Here is a 27477-nt window from a genome sequence, read left to right as displayed (position 1 = left end):
GGAGTGATAGCATTCATCGGTCATCAGATAACGTTCCCCTCTCCTACCTCCCCCTATCTCTCTTTAAGCCTTTTGTCCGAGTAAATAGAGAAGGATTAGTTGTTACAAGGTCCAGAGATATACATGAGTTGCTTCACATTGCTCCGGGAACAAAGGTCTGAGCGGATAGTTATCATAATACTGGACTTCATTCAAGAGTTCAGTGTGTTATCATGTACGACCACGCACATGAAACTCCTCAAGGAAGTAGTGGTGGTAAAATGCTCGTCCATGGATGCAGTTAACTCAAAAACTTAAGATTATTTTAGGTACAAGCCAAATCGAGACTGTTCAATGCATTTGCAGGGAGGAAAATAGCAGTCCCCATGTTCGCCAACAAAGTACCCTTAAAAAAGTTACCAGTGCAGCTTGAAATTTATGTGTAAACGTGCAAAACAAAGGTTGTACTGATTCTACAAACATTTGCAAATGTGCAACTCTCAAATTTCTCTAAACTGTTACCATTTGCTGACATGTGGTAAACAAATTTCGGTATATCTCCAAATATTTTTAAACATGCAATACACAGATTTACTTAAAGCTGCAAATTACACCAAACAAACAAGTGTTTTTAAACATGTATTATGTCTTAAAATCCACAGATACTCATAAACATGAGATACGCGGATTTATTCAGAGATATTTATAAACGTAAACTACACATTTTCATTTGTAAATAAAAAAGTAATCTTTTGATCTGAAAACTGTTGTAAACATGCAATAGAAATTGTACCAGTTACACAAGCATTGGAGACATGCAATGCAAAAGTGTCCTAAAGACATATGCAAGCAAACATGCCATGTGGTGATTTATTCAAACATGCAGACGTTTACAGATATACAAAACACATATATCCAGCTGTACCCTTACAAAACCAAAATTTATGCAAATCTGCAATAAACTGCATACATTCATAACATATATGACACCAGATATGAGAATATTAAGACAAATTACGCATTACTCAAAACCTAAAAACACTCCTAAACATGCATTACGCTGACTGATGTAAACCTACAAACGCCACAGATGTTTTTCAAACCTACAGACATTTGCAAGCAAGCAATACGCGCTGGTATATTCAACTCTGCAGACATCTGTGCCTCGGTAAGTCGCGAGATGGCGCTCTGAAGCAGAACTATTTTTCCTATGCAGAGTATCGTGACGTTCTCAAACTCACTCGAAGCAGTTGAGGCTGGATTGCTTCAAGTTCTGTCAAACGGAACTTGCAATGACTTGGGAGGATTTGATTCTATCTCTGGTTGGGCATTTTCTCAAGATTCACTTCAACCCTTTCTTACCAGACTTTGTTTCAGTTAGTTTAGAAGTGATTACATGCCTTGTTGCATAATTAAGAATTTAAATTATCTATTTATTTTTGCAGGAGCTCCACACATGCATGTTATATTTCTTTTATCAAACAAAAAGTAGAAGCATAAACCAAATCAAACTCGATGAGTTCATCCACATTCACACGTGAAACAAAATGGAACGGTGGAGCAGAGTTGGTGCAAAACAGCAAAAAATCAAGAGTCCGAATTCCACATCCTTATTTTTTCCCCATTGAAGAGGAAAAAGTTCAGGAGATGTGAATACCATGTATTTTTGAATTACTTTCATGTAAATTTTAGTATCACACTCATAACAAAATCATACAGTCATGACTCTGTCTCTCTGTGGTCGAATTAACATCAGATTGCATCCTTCCAATCTAATTAAATCAATTTTTGCCAATAATCTGCTTCAGGGAATAATTAATCATGAATAAGTAGAAATGGTACTATTGTCATACAGACAGAGACCAACATTTATCATGTGGCTAAAGCCTACAATCTTTTGAAAAAATAAAAAAAAGTAGCGTGACGAGAACCTTCGTGATCAGTACACCAAACATAACCAAGAATAAAAAAAAAAAAAAAAAAAAAAACTGTCCAAGTGTGAATCTTCGATTTCAATGATTTTATCTACAAATCTCTTCTGACAGAACATTATACAATGCAAGGCACTGCCAGACCAGTGACTCACCCAACCAGTTTTGTTTTTGTGGATAACATATTTCTAATATATTTCTTTCAAAGAGATAAAATCAATGACTATCAGGTATGTACTGTACTTACGCTTTGCGAAACAGCAACTGTTCAGGTTTGAAGATAATGTAAAATGAATTTCATTTTTTCTCATTTAACTTTAACTGTGTTCTGCTGAACCCGCCACTCATATAATTCAGACATACTTTTGAACCCTGGTCCAGTTAAATCAATGACAGCCGAGGTATGTAAGTTTACTTTGTGAAACAGCAATTACTCGGTTTTGAAAACAATGTAAAACAAGTTTCATGTTTTTTTTATTTCACTCTACGTGTATTCTGCTGGACTTGTCTCTCATATATGCAGGCATATTTTCGCGCCTTAGTCCACTTGTTTCGAGGGAAAAAAATCCACGTAAAACGGATGACTAGAAATTAGCGGTTTGAATGTTGCACACCGATTCTGATAATCATGTTTTAAAGGAAGTCATTTCCTGTGAAAACAGTTTCATTAAGATATCAAAATCCAGCTTCACTGGCCAAGAAAGCAAAGATTCAGTACTAAATATGCATTTGGAATAAATAAATACAGGTTAATGGAGCCAAGATGCAACCAGAAATTATAGAGAACGGCACCCACAAAATCTAGGGAGTTGCCAAACTAAAAAGGAGCGAAAACTTACAGCCATACAGGAGGAAATGAGACACACCTCTGTGGCTGCCATTTCCTGACGACACTCAAGAGCCAGTTATTCAAGAAAATTATAGGCATTACTTGCAAATCAAAAGAGTCAGCCCTTTAGATCGGATGAGAGCAATTACAAAGATGATGATGACTTACGAACATCTAACGAACTTTTGACTTCGTCTATTCCAACTGAAACCCATGGAAGAAATAGGAAACTTATCAAGGAGACAAGGACGTATGTCCGTATTGTGTTTATGTATTGTTTCTAAAAGATGCATTCTTGTAACAGCTGGAATTTCTAAGAGAATTTCTATCACTCACCGTATGGTGCAGAAACTTCAAAGATTAATTTTAATCCATTAAAGTAAATTGATCGCATTAATATTAACTCTGAGTATTAAAATAGACCAGGTCTGGACAATGGACATTAAGACGAGGGGCAATAACCGTTAGCACCTTTTAAAAGTTAACAGTTAGCTGCTCGTCGACAGAAGTTGTTTACGAAAGAAACTCCACTTGAGTGTTCAAAAAAAAAAAAAAAAGTAGTATTAATCAGGGGTAATGCTTGAAAGGAATCCTCAATAATGTCCAACAACACCGTTCTCAGACTTGATGAGAATCGAAGGCTCTCCCCTTCTAGCTCCACTCCTCTTGACGGCCAACTTGTTCCAGGACAAAACTCGTTGTTGGGTCAGCAGGGCCCAGGCACAGTTAATCTTCACGGGATTATTTGATTGTGCACTAGTAAGGAAGTGAACTTACTGAGACTTACAATCGCCTTGCACTGAGGAGCTGAGCTTAGGTAAGTAGGCTTTTGAAAGTGTGGTCAAGTTTCTGTTATGTAAGTGAGTTTGTATTTTGGGCTTTGGGTTCATATACATTCACAGTACCAATTAAAACTGTATGTGTCTGTCCGTAGTAAGGTTAGCCTGGTTACTTAGGAAGCTTAATGGTTCTTCTGACTCCTGTAAAAGGCAGCAACCCATGCTGGCTTAATCTAACAGTAACATCATCAAGTTATTTCTTTGATTCATGAACAGCTGTTTGCTATATTGTAGGTTCGTTGTCTTAATTATATACAAATGGCTATATTCAGTTGAACAACATTTCAGAGCCGTTTTGTTTTTCTTAGCTCTGCTCACTAATTACTAATGCTTTGTCTTTCGGTAGCATTACTTTAATCATATAAACCTCGATATTGGAGTTTTTTTTTTTTGCTGTGACCTTAAGAGTCCTTGATATGGCTAATACGAAAAACATACTACAATCTATCACGAAAACCTATACCTACTTGATGTTTCGGTCCTGGTCGTTTTCTAAGTCATCGGCCGTAACATCAAAACAATGTAAGACGTTATGTTTATGTACCGTTATGTTTAGATATTATTATTTCCAACAAATGTAATTGCCCATTTTGATGTTTCGACGACCCGAATGCAATGTTTCGACGCGACTGGGGCTCCTGATCGGATTATTTTATTTTATTTTAATTTATATTTTTTTGCCACTGCAATTTAGATAATGATTGTGGGTACGTGGATACTGCTGAAACCTGATTAGTTCCTTTATTCTGAATTTCACCAACTAGGCTAAGTGGGAGTTGGAAATTTATTCATTGGTTGAAAAAACTGGTATCAGTGTTTGGTCATACTTCCATTGGTGTGGGCGTGGAACTCTTGTTCCTTGTATTATTTTCTGCCCATTTTTTATGGTATGTGTTGTGAAGTTTCTTAATTTAATTTCGGCAGCAAATGCGTAGTTTAAAGATACTTGGACCCCCTTATGTCCCACACCAAGGGGAACCACAGTGGGAAAATGGTTTATCGGTGGGGAGGAGGATGACATCACGATCCCTAGGTAGTCTACTTCTGCAAGATACGATACTGATTAAACAAGGGTCATTGATCGTTTTTCAAGTTGACACCAAGCCCTTAGTAAATTAGGGCATGGTGTCCTAGGTTGTGTCAGTGGGGGGATGGGTCCAGGTTGGTTGAAGCCCCCGTCCCCCGCCAGGAAAAAGGCCCTATGCCCCTCATTAGGTTAGGCTGCAACCCTGTTATCCATTTCAGTTTAGTGCCCAAATTTAGGTCAGGTGATTAGAACCAATAGGGATGAAGGCCCCCCGCCGAGGTAAGAGACTAGTACCCTAGGTTAAATACATCTTTGTATTTCACTGTGGTTCCCTGTAATTGTAGGACAGAACGGGGAGGGGGGCGTTGGGGTACAGTTTCTCTAAAAGCTTAGTTTGTTACTGGAATGTCAAAAATGACCAAAGTACACATTGAAACATGAAAAATCATATTCTGAACTCTGGAATGAGATTATGATTACAAGTGAATGATTACCTCACCTCCTCATAAATCGCACAAGATTATCAGTGACGTGGCATTTGTCACTGTCTAGATCGATATCTGTTAGATTCAAGACCTGACAACAGATGTTGTGTCAGTAGGCAATAACGTGATTATACATAATGAAAGCAATAATATTTTAATTTTAGTTCTAGGAATTGAATGAATACTGATAATCACTGTTGACTGCGGGGTTAAAGGAATAGTTAAATTGCCATTTAGGGAAATTTAACGCAAAAAAATTTGACATGATATTTATAAACTGTCATATTTATGCAACATTCACTGGTTCGTTAATTTTATAGTAACAATAAATTCTACTATATATAAGAACGGTATAATTTAAAGTAACAATATAAATATATAACAATGCAAATGAGCTATATATATATATATATATATATATATATATATATATATATATATATATATATACATAGTATGTGAAATGTAGGCAGGGGAATGACTGGTTTGGTATGAAAATGGCCCTGAGACAAAAAGTTGATCTAATCGTGGCTACTCCATGCCATAATGGGTGTGATGCAAAACGTTCGAGAAGGAAGTCTAGATGTCAGTATCTAGTTGTGAAATAAGAAAATTAGTTGTGAATGAGAGCGGAATGGTTAGTGTTTGCATATATGATGGGGATAGCAGAGCAAAACTGCAGCAAGTAGTAGAAGTGTTTGAATTGTCTGCAAGACTGGGGAAATTAAGAATAAATATGAGCTAGAGTAAAGTAGGGCAAAAGGAAGCCTTGAAGCTGAAGAAATGTTAATTGACATGTGTGGTGTAAGATTAGAAATCGTTGATGTACATTAGCATTTTGGAAGTATGTAACTGTAATGGATGATTGTAGGGGAGAGAATAGGTAAGTCAAAGAAAAGGTAAAATAAGGAAGCAGGGGAAGAGACTATGGAAGCCACGATGGGACTGAACCAACTCTCTTTTTATGGAAGTGAAGTATGGATAATGAATACAAATGATAGAAAAAACGTTGAATCTATTGAAATTAACTGTTGCGTAGTGTATATCGCATAAAAGTAACTGAAAAGGTTGGAATACTTAGAAGAAGTAATAAGAATGATAATGTAGGTGAAAGGATGGATTAGACTATTATGAGATGGATCAGTCATCTAGAGAGAATGGACCACAATAAGTTTGCGAAAAAAATGTAAATTTCAGAGCAGTTTTGGGAGAAGGATGAGAGGAAGACCTAGAATTATAAGGGTAGATTCATAGGACTAGATACATAGGGAGCAGGAAAGTCTGTGAAAAATAGAGCCGAATGACTGTGTGTGTAGAGGTTTTCAGTGCAATGCTGATGAGCCTCCTGTGTAGGCATAGAGCGAAGTATTGCGTACGGTGTTCCACCTCGATTCAGAAATTAAAGCATGAATGCAGCAGTGACCATTGTGCCGTTTTTTCTGTGGAGCCACCCCCTGTACAGGAAATGACCCGACATTAACAATTTGCATACATATTTATTTATCTATTCATTTAATCAACTATGAAATAAAGCGGCACCAATACAAATAAAGTGTGAGGGCAATACTGATAACTGTCAAAGATATTGACTGTCGTGAACAATAGTTAATGCAATAGATTAAGGATGGTATTGACGGTGTTGGGAAAGAATGTTATCAGTGATGATAATGCCGGTTAATTTTTATCGATAATAAATCTCGAATAAATGAGGCTGAAATAAGCCGAATTCGGCTAGAATATATTTCTCCCATCAAAATACAACCACAGATAATTGACGATACAAATCAGGCTTCAGTCAACGGGAATACATTTCAACAAATACTGACTGACTTGTTGTAGCCATGCTGTTGGTAGTGCAATGATTTTCTTTATAAACAATTTTGATAATGATGCGGACATTGTCTAAAACTGAAGATTAAGCAGTGAGTCATTAGAGAGAGATAATGGGCAACGTGACCGCGAGGTTTCACGCATTCCAGCCATAAACCAAAATCGCTTAGCCTAAAGATTGCGTGTCCAGAGTGAGGCAGTTGGTAATACTAATTTATGACGATAGTTGGTGTTTTCAGCCACCATTTGTTATGGTTGCAATCGTAATTTGAATTAATGTCACTTTCATCGGTCCACTTTGTTGCATTCTTGCCTACGTAGCTAGAAGATTCACACTGGACTCCTTGGAGCTGTGTGGTGGATGGGCACACACAACCGTGCTTCCCTTATAGGCTTAAGCAGTGAATAAGTACCTGGTAGTTAGGCGGATGCGGTAGTTGCAAGTTTTCCTTGTTTTAATTGACCCTCACAATTACTTATGTTTACATAAGATTTGTTTTCTCCTCCTGCAAACACTGCCGTTTTTTCTTTAGTTTCCATCCCCGATGCTATAATTGCGAGACTCAGCGGGATCAACTCAGAAAAAAGGGTAAATGGTCAATAATGACACTATTGGTGGAAATGGAGGATCTTTTTAGCAGTGGTTGAAAGGGGCAGAACTAACATCATCCTAAAAGACTTGGGAGAACCAGAAGGCAATCTTTGTTATTATATATATATATATTATATATATATATATATATATATATATATATATATATATATATATATATATAGGATAGATAGAGAGATAGGTAGATAAATAGGGTTGTAATTTTCAGGTAATTGCGGATTTGTCTTAAATATCCAGTGAGCCCAAATAATACTTTCCATAAAGATTTAAGGCCCATTCTCCCGATAAACTTTGATATTTATAATAATTCTCAAACTAGTTTTGTTTGCGCCACCTTGTATCGATAAACCAACTCATATCGATGAGCTGACCCAAGTGCTTGCTTGACACGACATTTTATCTCATGAAGGATAGTTATGTCGAAGTATCGTGCTGGTACTACTACAAGCCTGATAAGGGGATTCGTGCTGAAATACACGTTACTTATAACCTTGGTCTAGACCTTGTCTATAACTACCTACACATCTTTGCTACTTTCGTTTTCTTTCTTTACGATGGGAGGATTCTGACGAGATTTTTCTCATCTCCACTCGTTTGTAATCAAGGGAAAAGCAAGTTACAATACAGTTATCCGAGAAAAAAAATTTGGTAAAACGCACATACTATAATTATAAATGCAAATGCTTAAGAAGCACAAAATAATTACATTTCATTAAAGGTGAAAACAGTGAACACAGAAGAAAACGAGTAAAAAATGTGCCAAAGTTTCTTCGGTGCAATCGAGTTTTCTGCACAGCGCATAATGCCCTATGAAACTTTCAGCCACGGCCCATGAAACTCTTAGCCGCGGCCGATGAAACAGCCTCGGTCCAGTGGTGGCCTGTGTTGGTACCTATATTCATTTCTCGCTATAATGTGGTTCGGATTCCACCAGGTCCCGTTGAAGTAACCGATTATCGGGCCAGTTAAGCTGTTAACCTCAAGTAAAAAAAAGATAAAAACTACGATTATGGTTAACTTTAAAGCTAGAGGGCTGCAGTTTGGTATGTTTGATGATTGGAGGGTGGATGATCAACATACCAATTTGCAGACCTGTAGCCTCAGTAGTTTTAAGACCTGAGGGTGGACGGACAGACAAAGCCGGCCCAATAGTTTTCTTTTACAGAAAACTGAAACAAGGGAAAAAACTGAGTTAATAAAAGTGAAATAAAAAAACTTTAAACAAAGTAAATGTATAGAAATCTGAATGAAGTATTCATTTCACGAGGGAAAGTCTTCTAGCAACTATTGTGCGACTAGAAACGTCAGCGACTTCTGTAGGATGGGGGAAAGTCTTGTATCAACTATAGTGAGGCAATATGTCAGCGATTGCTATATGGCAAGTTTTGATGTTACCAGCATCCACAACCCAAATTAATGATAGATAATCAAAGAATTTTAAAGTTTTTATTTTGCTTATGAGAGAGAAAGAGAGAGAGAGCTGACTGGGCCACTGGGCCAAGCCAACCAGGCCACAAATTATTTCCCGAGGGCCGCTATGGCCATGGCAACACTGATTCACTAGACGAAAGCTTCTCCCTGAGGGAGGCGAACGAACGAACCCAAATTTCGCCGAGTGGAAGTGTGGAGTGTTGCGGAGGACGAACGGTCGGACGGCTCAACAGTGTCTGTCAGACTAGTGAAGGGAATGGATGGTTTCCGTACCCTCGCCGGCGTCGTCCTCCGTCAGTTAGTCCATCACAATGTTCATCGATCCAGTAGTGCCTTCCGAAAACATGTCAGGTTTATGAGTTCCGATCCAAATGAAAAATGGATCATGAAAGCACCATTTACCGTTGACATTCCTACAATACCCTTCACCAAATACGTTTTCGAAGCTCAGGAATCTTTTGCCGATAAAACGGCGTTTGTAAGTAAATTTGTAACCAGTTTAGGTCTAGTATTAATTGATTTTTGAAAAATGTAGTTAGCCATCCATGGCAGTGTTTATGAAGGGACAAAATATATGGAAAGGGATAGTGAAAATTAAGGGAAATATGGCGAACACAGCCTTGCATAGATCGAGTGTAGGTAGTGAATACCTTGACATTGACTGTTTTCCTTCGTGCATTCTTTGTAAAATCTATAGTACTAATCGGGACTCGTTCCACTCACTATAATCAAATCGGCCTTGTGTCCTGTGTACGATTCCTAAATGTTTCTTCAGATAAGCATACTTAAATATTTATTGCCGTATATCCTATTTAAGGATCCGATGACATAGGGGCTTGATGGTCATGTATCAAAGGGAAACAGAGGTTTTATGTAGATGTTTACTGACATTTTATTATTGAAGATTTTATTTGCAAGCAGTACCTATGGTCCTCTTGTTTCTATCGTGTAAGAGAATTTCGCGGTTTCATCTCAGATGTAGGCAGTTTTTGTGCCTGCTGTACGTAGTTTTCATTTATGCCTTTGGCTGCTTATGCGTGTTATTCATGTGGAAGTTGCTTAATGGTGTAATTTACTCATCTGAAAGGTGTTCCGGGTGTACTGTTTCTTTTAATGGTTAACATATACATTCGTCATGAGAGAGCAGATATAACTTGAGTTAAATATTTTTACAGGGATAAATAAGGTCTCCAGTATTGTTCGGAGAATAAACTAGCCTATTCCGTCAGCCCACCGCTCGATATTTACTCTTGAAATCTTATTCCATGAGCCCACCTCTCCCATATTTACTCGTGAGAAATCGGTAATCCTTTAAAGATTTACACGGATCAGTGACTTTCTCTCTACAACCAAACTTTTGGATTATCTTTCTGTTTCTTCTTTAACTGAATCTTATAGGCCTAGTTTTTCTCCCTTGAAGATACAGTATAACGATTCTTTCGTGGTTAAACTTCTTAACTCTTTTTCCTTTTCTTCCTTGCTTTCTTCTATCTTGTGCCAGGAGTGGTCATAAGGTTGCCCGTCCCACCGGCTCCTGCTTTTAAAGAAACGCTTAAATGTTGGGAGTTAGCTCAGAGTTTCTTATAAGGCTCTAAACTTGAAGTTACATTACTGTAAACAAGACTTACATCACCAGCATCTCCGGGATGGTGATTATCAAGTTAGGGCAAACCAGGACCCACTTACAAACTCATCTCTAATGCTAAGCATCACCTACCAACCACAACAGGTTTTCCTGGGTGTTCACCGTTGCCTAACAACAGTGGACATACTTTCTTCGCCCGTCTTCACCGCTATTAATCAATTATTTCAAAGAGGCCTTGCGCAGTGATGTTATTTTTACTATATAAGGGGGGAGGGAGGTTGTTGTCCATGGTCTCAGTAAAAAAAGATCCAAACAATAATATAAGCTATAATTGGAATTCTGAAATAACGGACTCAAGCTCCAGTGCTTTCACACATTTTTTGGTAAAATTAACATTCACTGTAGCAATTGCTCATATACTTGTTGTAGCTCTTTAAATTATATGGAATTTTATATCAACTTTTTCACATAACCTGCTGTATATGATAATGTAACAGTAAGTGATAGGACGTGAGAGTCGATGGTTGTATCAAGAGTAAGCGTACAACCAAACAGTTTCTTGTACAAAACCTTCTCATTCATTTTATCGAGTTGGCCTTCAGTATAATGGAATTTTGACGCAAACTAATCTTGGAATTTGGCAGCTGCAATTAAAAATCTCTCTCTCTCACTTTGTGTGTGTGTGTTAGCTTAGATGCCCATTACTCCAACCTACAATTATTCCATCGTCTAGCCGAGATTGTTCTTGTTTCTTGATTCTCACTGACAGCCTCTAACAGAATTGTCTGCTACGTTGCACGTCAACCAGCACTAATTAGTTAGTGCATGTAATGGATATAAAAATCAGTCAAATTCCTGAATGTCCCGGCGTACGTGCCAAGACGCTATACCACCGATTATTCAGCCACCTCTATAGAGGGCGCAATTCTAATTCGATCTAGCACTTTACATCCAGTTCCTATTCACATATATAATGTCCAAATTCACGTCGGGATGGCCTCCAAAAGATATGTGGAACTGATCTGCAGCTCTCTCTCTCTCTCTCTCTCTCTCTCTCTCTCTCTCTCTCTCTCTCTCTCTCTCTCTCTCATAGCTGGAAGTGTGATTAACCTTAGCCAAGATTTAGGAGCGTTCATTGAATAAATTCTTATTAAACGATCGTGAAGTGGAGGACTCATTCATTCCTCTAAGGGCATTGATTATTGATCGCTCACGTCCTTTAGTCTGTGCGCAAGCGCGCATAACACGGTACGCGGGAAAATGCTCTCGCGATATCATGCTGCGTGATTTTATCCCACCTTTTAGTATTTATTTCGTTATATATAAACGTACTACAGGCATCTTGACCGAATCTCACCAGTTTCCGGCTTTTTGAGTAAACATTTAGTATTTCCAAGCGGTCACGGCCTAGAGCTAGGGTACTGTCTGTATTACAAGAATAAGCTATGTAGCAGCTATAGCACAGGTTAGAACTATTTGTTTTAGGCATATAGTCAATTTTTGTCGTTATTACACATTTGCTCTGTGCAGAATAAGTGCTGAAAAAGTTGAACTTATAATAACCGAAGAATTTCCGTGAAACTTTTTATTTTATCGCAGAGAACGTAAAAAAGACTGATGATGCTGAACAAAAGAGCATCACTTACAGGAAACCAACACAGTTGTCGAGTCTGTTTAGTTAAGTTTTCATTCCGTTGTTATGTATTGAATTTGTCATTGTTGCATTATAGAGTTCCAGCCTTTAAGTCTGTATGATTGATGTCGAATTCTTCCATTTATTGGATATATTGATCGAACGTTTAATTTTTTACTTTGGGTTTTCAGTGGTCGTCCTACTCGGTAGAAGACAACGCTATGCAAGGATGTGGTACTAGATCACATTCTTCAGCAATATTCTCTCTCTCTCTCTCTCTCTCTCTCTCTCTCTCTCTCACACACACACACACACACACACACACACACACACACACACACACACAGTGTTTACTGTAATACATGTAGAGTAAACCCGATGCCCATGTTTTTGCGTATCACAGTATCTATATCTGTGTGTGTATGCACAAAGAATGCTTCACCTCGGTTTGTGCCATTTACATCAGTATATTGCTGCCACGCATCTGTTTGCGTATTCCAGTCTGCGGGACTGACAACGCCGTAATAGTTTATCTAGATTGTTTCATTATCTTATAATGTTATCATTGATGCAGTTGTTGATTCACTGTGTATGATTGTGATATACTTCATGTAGGCTGTATAAAAAAAAGTAAACCTTTCACGGGTTCTTAATTTCCAAGCACCTACATGGGATGCATACTGACGATGGTGTCACATGAACATGGCTTGGGGCAATTTTATTGACGTTATTGAGGAATAATAGTTATCAGTCCCAGAAGTAGGAAAGGACTTTGTAAGTATGTGGGCCAACGCATTCAAGCATAAATCCGCTGAAAATTTTACGTTGCCTACAAACAGACACGCGCTCGCTCGCAAAATACCCCTCTCCATTCCGCACCAAAAGGAAGAAGAAAAAAAACACGTAGTAGAATGTTGTGTTTTGCCAACGTAATATCCAGAGCGTAAGCTGAAAATAAATGAAATAGGCGTGCCCTTTTTAGCGCAAATATCTTTACATAGCTTCCAGCATACTGATATAGATTGTTGCATCAAGAATTCCTCATAGCGTCCGGTTTCTTAATAGCGTGTTGTTTATATTTTCCACATGTCTGCATCGTTGTGAAATCGTAATCTTTAGGACGCTGGGTACAAAGATGCCCAGGTAGGTAGAGAATACAAGGAAGATTTCGTGCATTTTATTCTTTAAATTCTGCTGACGTTCATTTTTGCATTCTGCGGTTGTATAACTTTTGAAAAAGTCACATTGTTTTTGTTAGCAAGTAAAGAAAATGATTTTTCTGATGAAGGGATCAGGAGCAGAAGAATTGTCTGCTGTTATGTGCTCTAAAAGAAAAACTACACGAAAAGGCTAAATTTGTCTCATGTGTCTTTGTTGGTTTGAATACAATGACGGCTTCCACTTACAGGCTGTGAGTCCGGAGAAAAACAAGATGGTAGTTGTTATATCTAGTTTCTTGACAGTTGCTTCATACTCGAGCAACTCTTCATCGGTAGTATTTCTATTTCCATTCAGTAAACTGCGCCATTCACCGCTTTGTAGCATGCGTTATGCCTGTTGTACTTCCTTGTAGTTAAGACCTATTTAAGACCATAAAATGCACTTCGGCATTTTACGTCGTTTTAATCGGTTTATCTTTCAATGATTTGAAGCGAAAGGGCAACTTATACTTAACATACTGCTTCATTTTTACGCGTATGCTAAGCTTTCGCTTTTCGTTTTGTATCTGAACTTCTTTCAAAATTCCAGTCCCCTGTCACAACACATTCATTTCACTGTAACCTCTTACACATGTTTTTAACATTTAGCAACCATACTGTGCGTCCATTAAGATGATTTGGTTCAGTATTACCTGTGAATATTCCAACTAATATCTCTGGAATGTTTTTACCTCATTGCACCTCTCTGGCAGACAGCTTTTGCTTACCCCTTATGTTTCACCCATTCTTAGCTTCACTTTACCTTCTTATCCATAATGTTAATATTTTCATCACGCATACTCTTTATACACACACCATATCCCTTTCCACCAGTCTGCTGTTTATCTGTACTATCACATATCAACAATGATGTGATTATCATATCGCTATTGATTTTGTTATAAACTTCTATAGGTTCATGTATGCTAACCGTATAATGCCATTTTACTCTCAGCTTTCTCACATTTGCACTTTCATCTTACAGTTATTCAAGTACAAATATTCTTCCCTTATAAGGGCACCTGTCATCTGTTTAACTTATTCAGTCAAAACCGTTCACTACAAGTTCCCAGGTGTACTGTATTTCAGATTCAAAATTTGTACTTTCTCCCTTGTCACCGTTCCCTTGATGCCAAGGGGCTCATAATCCTCGCATACGTTCACATGAAATCATTCTCTCTTCATGATGTGCATTACCCTGTGCACACCATTTAGCAACCTAATTGTATTATCTTCCAACATACAGCGTTTCGCTAATGATTCATCAGCTGAGGCATTTCCTTTCCTCTTACCTTTCTTTACTGTACATCCTTGCTTGCATCCTTCACAGTCACTTGCACATCCATTCTTAGAAATTTTATATTAACATGCCTCTTCTCATTATTCGGCCCTACGTTCATTTAATCTTTTTGCAGTTGATATACAGTAGAAATACTTTATCGACTTTTTCTTCATACAATATCACTTCCTATGCAGCTTTAATTTTATCATCTCTTTGCACATGAACGTATATTTTTAGCATTTACTTGGAACTTTGCTCACTGTCTCAGAACTCCTGTTATTCATTGGCAACATCCTCCCTTCTGCCTTGTAGCTGCACTTTAAACAATTATATTTCAGTCGCCAAACCCTTCAGCTCGCTATCCCACAATCCACAGTAATATTATTACTTTTAATTTTAATCTACAACAATCATAATGACCAACCCAAAAGGCAAGCAAGCCTACCGCACAGTAGAATGCCCACTTGTGTTGACATTGCAGCAGGAGACCGAAACAGGATACAAGAAAAACAAAATATAAGCCAACTAAAGAAGTTAAGGTATGCCCAATCACAAAATAACTGCAACCCATAGTCCCTCCGCCCCTTACCCGTACTTCTACCTCTCCCTCGCCACTTTTGTGTTTCCACTGTGCAACTGAAACCCTGTAACAGTGTCATTTATCAGAAGAAGATTGGTACGTGATTTAGGGTCCGAAACGAAAATGCGCTTTAGTCTACCTTCAAGTAAGGTACTTTAAAACGAAGGCAGTTTACAACAAAGGACCGGAAGTTGTGACACAGAAGTTGACACAACCCAGCGTTTGTGAACAATAGCTTTATGGTCTTCATGCGAATCCTGGTAGCTAAATGTGCCCAGCTGCACGAATAGAGAGGAACAGATACTCCTGTTTAAGAAGGGGGTCATGTTTAGTGGCCCAAGTAGTCCAAGCTACTCCACAGGGCTTCAGGATGATAAACGATATGGACTCTGCTGCGCTGAGCCAATAGATTTTGTCTTGTTGATGTGAAAGGCAAGGATTGCATAGGAAAAATAAGTAACCTTACGACGGTGCTAACTCTGATGAAGGCTGTAAAAAGCTAAGTTAAAGAATAGGAGCAAGAGACTACAATATATATTGTTATATTAGAACCATACGTCGGAAACATTATGAAGAATAGGAAAAAGTTAAAGGAAAATTATCTTTTAGCATGATTTAAGGAGCATCGGAGGTGCAAATATTTATATAGTTCTTGGCAAGGGGAGGGCGAATGAGGGACAGAAATATTACTATAAATATTTTCATACTTATGAAATGTCATAACCGCAAATTTGCATGTCATTCCCAAACCCGTCGTATATGATGTTCATTAAAATTAAAAGTTTTAGTGCATGATGACATTTATATCCTCGTTTTAGATATGTAATATTGTTATCAACAGTAATGCAAGACATAATTCATTCGTTTACAATTTTTAGATAGCGGTCTTAATCATTTGTTATCAAAGGACTTTCACATTTTACGAGTTAAACTAGATTTACGAGGAGCAATTATATATACCAGTAAATTCTCTTGTTTGTAGAAGCCATGATGTGCTTGGAGTGGATAGACTTGAATCGACGTCGCCCAGGGAACACTGAGTACCAAACGCCAGCTCAGTAGATAACCCTCATTTCGGATATTGTTGATGTTTTACTTGAGAAAAAATGTGCGTAGGTATTTCAGTTTTTGTAAATGTGGCATCACCTTTCATAAGGCTTGTTTCAGCATAATTACAATAATCAACTTGCATAAAAACTTAAAATACTTTAAAAGATATGCATCAATCTATATGGGACCTCATCCCATCGATATATTGAGCAGTAAATAAGACTACTCGCAGGTGCACCGGACAAAATAAAACAGTTGCATATCTTCTCTGCTGCTACCAATTTATGGTCTCAACCTAATTACATATATTAACCTCATTGAGAACTTAAAGTTTGAAAGAAATGCGCCAGTCTATAAGAGGTCTCATCTCATCGATTTATTGTAAACTATAGAACATGGCTGCAGTGATACCAGACAGCACTACAACACATTTGCATGTCTGCGCATTACTAACGTACTGGTGGACACCAGTGAACAACAGATTCTGCTAAAAACTTTACAGACTTAATAGTGTCTTGCAGTATTTTTAAATGATGCTCTGACAGATACAGGTATTTCATATTAAAGACCTTCACGAAAGTAGTAAAATCGATCGAAGAAAAACTCGCAGAGCTCACGTTTTTTATATTCAAAGCCTTGGATCGTTTCATTTGAAGAGCGTAAATTATGTACCCAAAAGTAAAGTTACACGTAAGGCGAGTTTCGTCTCTCTCTCTCTCTCTCTCTCTCTCTCTCTCTCTCTCTCTCTCTCTCTCTCTCTCTCTCTCTGTATAAAATCATTAAAGCTTTTACATTCATTCTTTTTGTTTAACATGCTTGTGATCATTCTGGAGAGAGGTGGAACTTGACATGTTAAAAACAAGTGTTGGGAGGGTAAAATGATATGGATGTGTTGAGGCAAAAGATTGAAACTGAAAGAAATTCATATGCAAAACGAAGATACGTTAAAAAAGAATGGAAATATAAAGAGGAGAATCAGTGTGTTTAATCTGCTTGGCCTTGTCGCATTAAATCTATGAATGATAAGCAGATTATAACGCTGTAAAATGCCGAAGTGCTGGAGTGGTGTAGTAATAGAAGTTTAGAACAAAGGGTCTTAAATAGGTCCTAATTTCATGGAAGTACAACGTGAATATTGCATGCAACGTGGCGGTGAATGGAAACAGTACTACCAATGAAGAGTTGCCTGAGTGTAAGGAGAAATTGTTAAGAAGCTGTATGTCGTACTGTGACTCCTATCTTGTTTTTCTCGGGACCCACAGCCTCTTAGTGGAAGCCGTCATTGTATTCATACCAATGAATCGGGAGACAAAAATAGCCTTTTTTGTGTAGTTTTTTTTTTTTTTTTTTTTTTACATAGTATAACAGCAACAATTCTTCAGCTCACGTCCCTTCATCAGAAAATAAAAAATTTCATTTTTTTTAATTGCTATCAATAACAACAATGTGACTTTTTCAAAAATTATACAACAGCAGAATGCAAATGGGAAAAATATCGTAATCTTATAACTACCGAAATATTTAAAACAACGATCCTAGAAATTAGCGCGTTTCAAACTTCAAAAAGTTCAAGCGAAGATGCCGTGCATTACTACCTAATGCTATTCTCCTTGCATTTTAATACATTTTATGTATTTATTAATTTATTTTTTCTTAATAAGTGAGATCTCTTCACTCTGTAATTGCCTGTGGGCTTGTTCCATATGAACATTGTTCATCTTCTGAATAGTAATAGTTTTGCAAACCCAAGGCTCCAATCTGTTTCCTTAGATGTTCATTATACCCCAATTTTGCTACCTTGCGTGCTTGGGGCGTTCCGCATTATCGATTCAAGGGACGCTGTTGCCTTCAGATGCTTGAAAAATTATCATGATAGATCAATAGTGGTCTTAATATAGCGTGCACGACCTCCAAATCGATGGCTACCAACTATAGGGCGTGTTTCGGTAACTCTCAAAGATGTTATGAGGTATTGTTTCTTAAAACCATATGTGGGTTCTGATCATATTGTAGGTTAACTGATATGTTTACTTGTGTGTTAGCTTTTTTGGGTGCAGGTATATGTGTATCCGTGAGAGAGAGAGAGAGAGAGAGAGAGAGAGAGAGAAGAGAGAGAAGTCCAAAGAGAGAGAGAGACCTTGGGAGAGAGAATATTTGGTATGATTAATTGAATGAATGGTAACTAAGCAAGTTGAATTTCGGGATAGCCAAGGTCCAAAGAAATTTCTTTGGACCTTGGGGATGGCAAGGCTTTATCCTATAGGTCGTATAAAAGATTACATTGAATGAATGGTGAATGGCTCGATATTTATTGGAGTGGTTACCTCACAGTCTCAGCTAGACACCCACACACAAACATTCGCGTGTATTCTTCCATGACCTTACACACATTTTATATATATATATATATATATATATATATATATATATATATATATATATATATATATATATATATATATATATATATATATATATATATATATTATATATATATTATTATATATATATATATTATATATATATATTATTATATATATATATATATTATATATATATATATATATATATATATATATATATATATATATATATTTATATATATATATATATATATATGTATAATGTGTGTGTGTGGGATTATGTTCACTTCTCCAGAGTAGACAGGAGTTCCTGTGGAGTGACAGAAACGTTTCTCAGGTAGAACATTCTAAAGCTTGTGTCCGTGCTACCTCATGGAGTCAGCTAGACACCCACCACAGTCAAACATTCGTGGCGTGTATTCTTCCATGACCTTATGCACCATTTTGGGTGCTGCATGTAGGTTATATATATATATATATATATATATATATATATATATTATATATATATATATATATATATTTTCTTAGATATTAATGTGACAGATATTGTTTAATATCCAGTTTATTATACGTCGGGAATAACACACACCCAAGGGGAATTATAATTGGTAATTGCTTCGTCACTCACTGGTGACGAAGCACTGATAATTCCTCTTGGGTGAGTGATACTCCCGAGGTATAATGAATTGGGTATTAAACGATATTTGTGGTTTATTACAGTGTATGTGACACATACATAGATATGTGTGAGTATATATGTGTGTGTACTTGCAACGTATATTCATCATTGACAGGAATAGGAACATATACTAGAAAACCAAAACTTGAAGACCGAAAGCGAAATGGCGATGAGACTATACACTGTAGTGTAGAATGGCCATGTATCCCTGGTAGGGAATGGCTTTTCAAGACAGTGCATCTCATTTTTGCGGTGCACTGTTTACGTGATTGTATTAATGTTATGTCATTTGCAGTGTCCCCTCGGCCCCTGGCTGCAACCCCTTGAATTTCTTTTACTGTACCTCCGTTCATATTCTCTTTCTTCCCTCTCACTGTTCACCCTCTCCTAATAATTATTTCATAGTGCAACTGCGAGGTTTTCCTCCTCTTACACCTTTCAGACCTTTTTACTGTCAGTTTCTCTTTTAGTGCTGAATGACTTCATAGGTCCCAGCGCTTGGCCTTTGGCTTAAATTTTATACTCCAGTTCCAATGTTTCCTTGACTGACCTACTTCCTTAAAATTTCCTGTAAACTGAGAAACAATTTTGTACTTTGTACCTAAACACAGGCAAACAGATAAGGGAGCCGTAGCTATAAGCACTGGCTTCGTATTCACAGCTCAAGATCCGTTGTTTGTTTGTTTGTTTGTTTGATCCTGGCCTGCCCCCATCCAGATCCTAAGCTGGGATCAAGTGAAGGGTCATATGGCTACCATCCTCATCCCCAGAGAGTAGCTAAGAACTGGAAGATTGTACCCCTCTGGGTGCCGCACCCTTCCGAAAGGGGATAGATCTCTCTCGGTGGCTATGATAGAAGCGTTCAAAGTCTTTCAAACACTAAGATCGCTAGGGTGTGACCGGGAAAAGAGTACTGTACTGGTAGATCTGTTTATCCTTTTAAATCTCACTCTCGAGGTTAATCTTTTGTTTATGACTTTACCTGAGATCTGTCATTTACTGTACTTCGTTTTCTAAAGAAACAGAGTCCGAGTATATTTCGCTTGGTCTTACTGATTTTTTTTAATTGCTGTGCTGTTGGGAAATAATAATCGGAGTTCTTCTAATAATACCATAATGTATTAAATGCATTAGCACTTAAACTTTACCTGGGTGGTTCGGCAGGAATGGCTTTTCAAGACATTTGATTACTATTCAGATTCCATTTTTGCAGTTATTTATTGTTTACGTGATTGTACATTAATGTTATGAACAATTTCCTTGTCCGTAATCGCAACGTGACCTCGTTGTGATCATGGGATGCTGGTTCGTTTTCCGATACAAGACTTCATTATTGCTTCATATTCCTTGCACTTTGATCCAAGGCTTTGTAGTGACGAGCGTATCCGACAAGCATTTAAAAACGAAGAATGTTATCACGGGGAAAAATTAAGAGGGCATTGACTGATTTATTACAGTGTTTTACACATAACACACATACCAATATATATATTATTATATATATATTGTTGCATGGAAATAAAATCAAAAACCTGTCAGGACCTATTACCTTTGTATATATCTTTATTTTTTTTAAACTGTCTAATGCTCAACAAATGTGATTATATATATCATATATATGTTTGGTTGTTTTAATATATATGTATTTGTTATATACTTTTATATATATAAAATATATATAAAAAGATGAAAAAATAAATAGAAAGAATAGTTATTTATTTTCTGTATATATATCCACACACATGTATACGTCATATACATATATACTGTATATATATACATATATATATGCGTGTGTGGCCACTTTCAAGCACATTACGTACAGTGTACAAACAAGAATCAGGATGAAAGAAGCGCATAACCATTTCAATGCATATAAAGGCCATTTTGTTTTGGGTAGCTCTCCAGGTGAGGAACAGCTGTCTAGGATTAACTCAGGTACTGGATAAACCAAGGAGAGACAAAGACATTAACAAGGATTACAGAGATTAGTTACTTCCTATTTTAAATCTTCACAAACATCTCGGTCAGAATGGGGTGAAACGCATATAGACAAGTGCTTATATGAATTTTATTTTCATTTGTTATAGTTGTCTTCATGCAGATCCTAAAGGATTTGTGTACAAGATATTTTTAAGTTTGAGGCTAATCAATTTAATGTGATTTTTTTTCCCTTAGGTGCACAAAAAGAGCTAATAGTCTTTTAACCATTTCTAACTGAATATTTATGCTGATTTATTGTGACATTTAATTCCTTTCTTGTCCGGCCCAAATAAACTGAATCACAATTCATGCAAGGGATTTTATTAAACAGTGCTGCTGCTCATCTTAATGTTACTTGCCTCTCCTTTGTTTATCCAGTAGGCTACCTGAGCTAATCTCAGACAGGTGTTCGTTTTACCTGGAGAGCTACGTCAAATGTAATGACCTGTGTATGTACTAAAACGGGTATATAATTCTTTATTTTTTCAATGTTTGCAGTATTTTGGAAAATGCTTTTCGTAAGAGTGAACAGTCTTGCGCTCCCTGGTTTCATTTTCCCCATAGTCATATGCACTATATTTTATATTGTCTCTAGTCCAGGGACAGAAGTTTTATATATATATATATATATATATATATATATATATATATATATATATATATATATATATATACATATACATATATACTGTATATATAAATGTATATATATGTATGTATATACTGTATATATGTATATATATTATATATATATATATATATATATATATATATATATATATATATATATATATATATATATATATATATATATATATATATATATATATATATATATATATATATATATATATATATACTATATATATAAATATATGTGTATATGTATATATATACTGTATATATATATATATATATATATATATATATATATATATATATAGTATATATATATATATATATATATATATATATATATATATATATATATATATATATATATATATATATATATATATTATATATATATATGTGTGTGTGTGTGTTTTAAGTCTCTGTGCTTATGTATAGATAATGTATATATGTCACTGAATTTCATCCTGGTAAGAATAGCCTACTATGATACATGACATCCTTCGCTTGTAAGTAAACCTACCGCGAAGCCCCGACATGGAAACGAAAGTCAGTCGCCCTTGTTAACGAAAAGCCAGCGCCTTCTAGCAGTTGTGATGCTGCATTTGAGGTCACCGAACCTCCTTTCGTTGGCAACTACGTGATTGTGTAAACGTCTCGCTTGGGGAAACTCTGTCGTGATCAAAATGCAGATGAAAAACCATACCCCATGAATAACGTTGGTCACTTCGTGCTATCAGAGTCGTTCAGTTAACTCGACCTCATTCTTTATAACTCATTTTCATTGACTGAATGAGACATCACGACGCCAGTAGCTTTCTACTCTTGTACAGTTGAGAGTCGGGTCGTCTTCGGGCAGAAGAAACACACACACACACACACACTCTCTCTCTCTCTCTCTCTCTCTCTCTCTCAGGAACTTGCAGCTAGGATTTACAGTATGCTAATCTCATACATCATGGGTGTTTATGTGTCATCTTTCTGTTAATAATATCCCTCTGCTTGTCCAACAACATTTGAAATTTTTTAAGCTGTAAAATTTTATTTACTGAACATGGAAATTGAATATGAAGATTCCATTTCTTTAGTTACAGAGGAGCACGTATAGTACAAGTGCCGTTATAACGTAGAACCTTAGGTTTTAGGATGCAAGTTAACGTATTTGATATAGTAGAAAATTTCCAATATTAGCTTGCCATTTACAATAGCCTTTGTATGCCAAATTTCTTTTCTCCTTGGATGTAATTTCGGTAATGAGGCTGCATTAGTAGAAGCTCTAAAATTGCTCTCATTATGTTTTTGTTGTGTTGTAGGAAAGTTAGTGACGATAAAAGTCGTCCCCTTCTTTCATTTAATGAGGACTGTCTTTGTTACATTCGCATTGCATTTGGAGGACATTGACCCCTCCGTCTTCCCTTCTAGTGCAAGGCAGATATTTGTTGATTTCTCTTGTTAACTCATGGCTCCCTTGCTGAATTAAGTCTGATAGATTTATTAACTTAATATTGTCAGTAATTAAGATGTGGCTATCGTGTAGAACTATATCGGAAGGACGTACTGATTTGTTTACTTAATATTGTCAGGTATAGTTCACTTTAATGCAAAATTTACTTCTTGTGCAACCCGAGGGGTTACTTAAGAGACTTCATTTGTTCGTTTCACACGGATATGTTATCCTGCGAGCCACCGTGTTAGTTATACAGTGAATTTTTCATAAATCAGTCGATTACAGAAATGACGGGAGGTTAAAAAAAATCTTGAGGTCGGTGCAATGTCAACATCACACTAAGAAAATAGTGTCCTTGCCTAGAGGCGTACCGTACGAAGGAGCCTTTTAAAAAGCTGTTCATTGTTACTCGGAAGCGTCAGTAGATTCGGATTTGTTCAGTTTCCGCGTTACGTTACTCTGTTCCTTAGGGTTTGCAGTATTTTTTATTATTATTATTATTATTATTATTATTATTATTATTATTATTACACGAAATCCTTACGTAAAACATGTTTGGTAGAAGCTAAAGTAAATCTTTTTAACCAAGTATGTTCAATTTTTGTTTTCAATCCAGTCTTATGAATATTAATATCCAAATATACATGATGTGCCTATTAATTTAAAGAACCTATGCATTTTTTTTTATTTAAGAGGCACTAATTCGATTCAAAGTTTTCCTTATTGAGGTTGCAAAAAATTTTGCTTGTCTGCATAATCCCTTGTACAGCTTGGGTCGACAGCATCGAACGTTGTTGCAATGACACCCATTGCCCTTTGGCTGATCTGTTGATCAGATTAGTCAAGGTCCCAGCATTTGGAGAGACCTATCAGACGGCTTTCGGAACCACGTGTAAGGCTGTCATTTTGAACCCTTTGTACCCAGCAACTTGCTCCGTCACTGCCCATTTTCAACCATATCGTAATTTTGCATAGAGGAGGAAGTTGGTTGACAAATGAGATAACACACCTTGGCTTTTGACCCTGGCATGACTTTCAAGCTTGACATTCATTGACAGGTGTGTTCCACATTTCATTGAAGTTTGTATACAGTAACAATTCTTTACATTTGTTTTGCTTTTTTTTTTTTTGTCAATTAGAAATAAATGTTCCTTATGTTCAGTCATTGTTTGTTTATGGATATTTATAACCATTTATTCCTCACAAGGTAAATATATATCTTTTTGGTTTCTAGTTTCTTTTCGATATTTTATTTACTTATTTTTTGTGTGGTTCGACTTCATTTCATATTAATAGTGAATTTTTAGAAGTGAGCTAGTCTTTGACATATGTGACTGAGATATAATTAACGTGCAAAGCATGTTAATGTTCGCTATATTAGTTCGTAAAAAACACATAAACCAAATTTCTTACATTTGAGCAGCCACTTTTAGAGGTAAATTAAGTTTACTGAAGGTTTAAAAGTAGATCGAATTCGTGAATGTATGATTTGAAAACTGATTTAAAGACAGAATAATAGCAGGAATTTTGATGATGCATTGATATGAATTTTAGACTGAAAGGAACCAGTTATTTGGCTATGAAATATGTCAAAAGGTAAGGGATTGGGAAAAGAAGAATTATACCTGAAAAGACGGCTTATTAATTATTATTATTATTATTATTATTATTATTATTATTATTATTATTATTATTATTATTATTATTATTATTATTATTATTTGCATAAAGCAGTGGGTTAGTAAGCATCAGTAACTTGATGCTAGAAATAAAAATTGTATAAATTATAATATAAAATTTTGCTTGAAGCCAAAGACAGGGACCAGCGAATTTAAATTTTGCTTGAAGGTTGTTCAATGTCACCTTGGCGGCTTAAGGATGGTCTAATGAACAAGTAAAAAGAACGAAAAGAGAAGGATAAAAAGAGATGTGAGATTGTGTAGCACGTTATCGAATTGCCATCGAAGCATAACAGAAAATATCTATCGGTTGCATAGAGTCCATGAGTTTTTTTTTTTTTTTTTTCGCTATTTCCTTTTCTGCATGTAGGAACCACCATATATTTATAATTATATTTATTTAATATTTGTGAGTCGTGGATATTACCGAACAGGTGTATTTATTTGAAGTATTTGAATTGAGCCAAATGGCTTTTTTTTTTTATTATTTGCACATTACAGTTTTCTTATGTATGATTGTTGAGTTACATTGGACTATACAAGATTAAAAAAGACCAGACGAGTAATGAAGAAGTATAGCGAAAGGAATTTATCATTGTTGTTGTTAGTTTAAGCTGCTTTTGTGACAGTACAGGCTCTTGTTCGTACGAGCAGCCTGTAAGGAAATAAAAAAAAATACTTAGTGGCTAGTATTCCATCATGAGAGTCCCTGATTATTTTTTTATTTCCCATCATTCTCTCTCTCTCCTCTCTCTCTCTCTCTCTCTCTCTCTCTCTCTCTCTCTCTCTCTCTCTCTCTCTCTCTCTCTCTCTCTCTCTCTATATATATATATATATAGGAAGAACCTAAATATTAGTAGGAAGAACCTAAATACGAAGGTGGTGTCAACAGATTCCTAAATATTTTTATTTCAAGTCGTAATTGCCAGTGATTATGAGTGTTGAATTTTGAAACTAAATGTCCGCTCTCTGCGTTGGCAACATCTCCACGTTGCACTTTACGTCTGATGACGTAGCACCACCTTGATCGCAACAGCTGTGTCAGGTCTTTTCACCAGGAATAACTTTTAAGACCCATGTACAGTTAAAAATTTATTGTTTATCAGTGTGTGTATGTGTGTGTGTGTGTGTGCGTATTCGTATTCGTGCAAGAATATCATCAATGAACTGACGTCTATGTACTGTATATACAGTACCAAGTTTGACATTGTCTGCTCTTATAGTATACATTGATGCATTTTTATGCAGTTATCATGAATTTATTTTTCACTAGGATGTCAAGTCTTACAATCACAGAAACATTAAATTAGTTTTGGAATACTTGTTGGCATAATGCCCAGAGAACGCTTCAGGAATAAAACATAATCGGTAAAGTGATGGCATGACGACCCTACGCATACACTTATGTAATGAATGATAAAGGTATTGAATAAAGTATTGTTTAGGAATGCCAGCCATATGTGTGTGTTCCTTTTACGGGAGAGCCCAGACCTTTCGTAATATAACTGTTATTTTTCTTTTGTGCCACCTGCATGAACATCTACTTCATTATATGTATAGTATGTATATGTGTACTACCGTTGTTAAATTTTGTTCAGTGCCCCTATTTCCCGTCTCTAAAATAGAGCATATAGATTTACATACAGTTAGCTACACGAAATGGTGATTTTCCACCAAAAGACTATGAAAAGCTAGGCTAATTGATTGGAGGGTGTGGTAACATGGCAACTCTGCATAATAGGAAAGAAATATATGGTTATACACTTGCTGTTGTGCTGGGCACTACTTCACACACACACGCATTGCTGATGAAGAACCTTGTGCTGGAAATGCTGTGTTATGTAGATCCTCAGAAGTGACGCCGAGTTCTGGTATCTCATGAGGTTATAACTTGGCGGGAACAAATGCTAACTTAACGGGCCGGCCAGTGGAAGCTGTCCCACTCTCTGCGCTGGCTTAAAACGGAAGGGCCATGAATATTCCTCTCTCTCTCTCTCTCTCTGTGTTTTTCTATTTTGTCAAAAGATGTAAAAGAGAAAATCCAGAAGAACCTAGACTAACTTCTGAGGTGTTAAACAACAACTGAACCCGATCGTATGTTATGTTGCTAGAAAATGCATTGTCAAGTCGCTTTGAAGAGGAAGAACCGTACAGGCATAAGCTCGGCTTAATGTAGCATTCTGTGTGTGTGTGTGTGTGTGATTTCTTTGGAAGATATAGTAGTCAGTGATGTGATTCCTTATTTGCCGTATCAGAAACTGTTTAATGAAGCGTTTCCCGAGAAATTGATGTTTGTGAGATTTATTGTACTGGCTAACTCATCTACTTCAGGACCATTTGAATGTTTTTTTTTTTTTGGAATTTATTATTTGGTGTTGTTTGCGTTTTCATTGTTTT

At 36.4% G+C, this 27477-nt stretch overlaps 1 protein-coding gene across 1 annotated transcript in view; it reads left to right on the top strand.

Moving 5' to 3' along the window:
* The first annotated feature begins 9092 nt into the window (after positions 1-9092).
* LOC136839269 (uncharacterized) overlaps positions 9093-27477 on the top strand; it is a 42003-nt gene continuing 23618 nt past the window's right edge. The window contains exon 1 of the mRNA XM_067105068.1: positions 9093-9442. Within this exon, the coding sequence (XP_066961169.1) occupies positions 9221-9442 (222 nt within the window). The 5' untranslated portion in view covers positions 9093-9220. The remainder of the gene's footprint in view (positions 9443-27477) is intronic.

The sequence above is a fragment of the Macrobrachium rosenbergii genome, chromosome 6, assembly GCF_040412425.1.
Source record: "Macrobrachium rosenbergii isolate ZJJX-2024 chromosome 6, ASM4041242v1, whole genome shotgun sequence".
Classification (NCBI taxonomy): domain Eukaryota; kingdom Metazoa; phylum Arthropoda; class Malacostraca; order Decapoda; family Palaemonidae; genus Macrobrachium; species Macrobrachium rosenbergii.
Note: the sequence above shows the minus strand (reverse complement) of the source record. Positions and strands in the feature narration are given on the sequence as shown.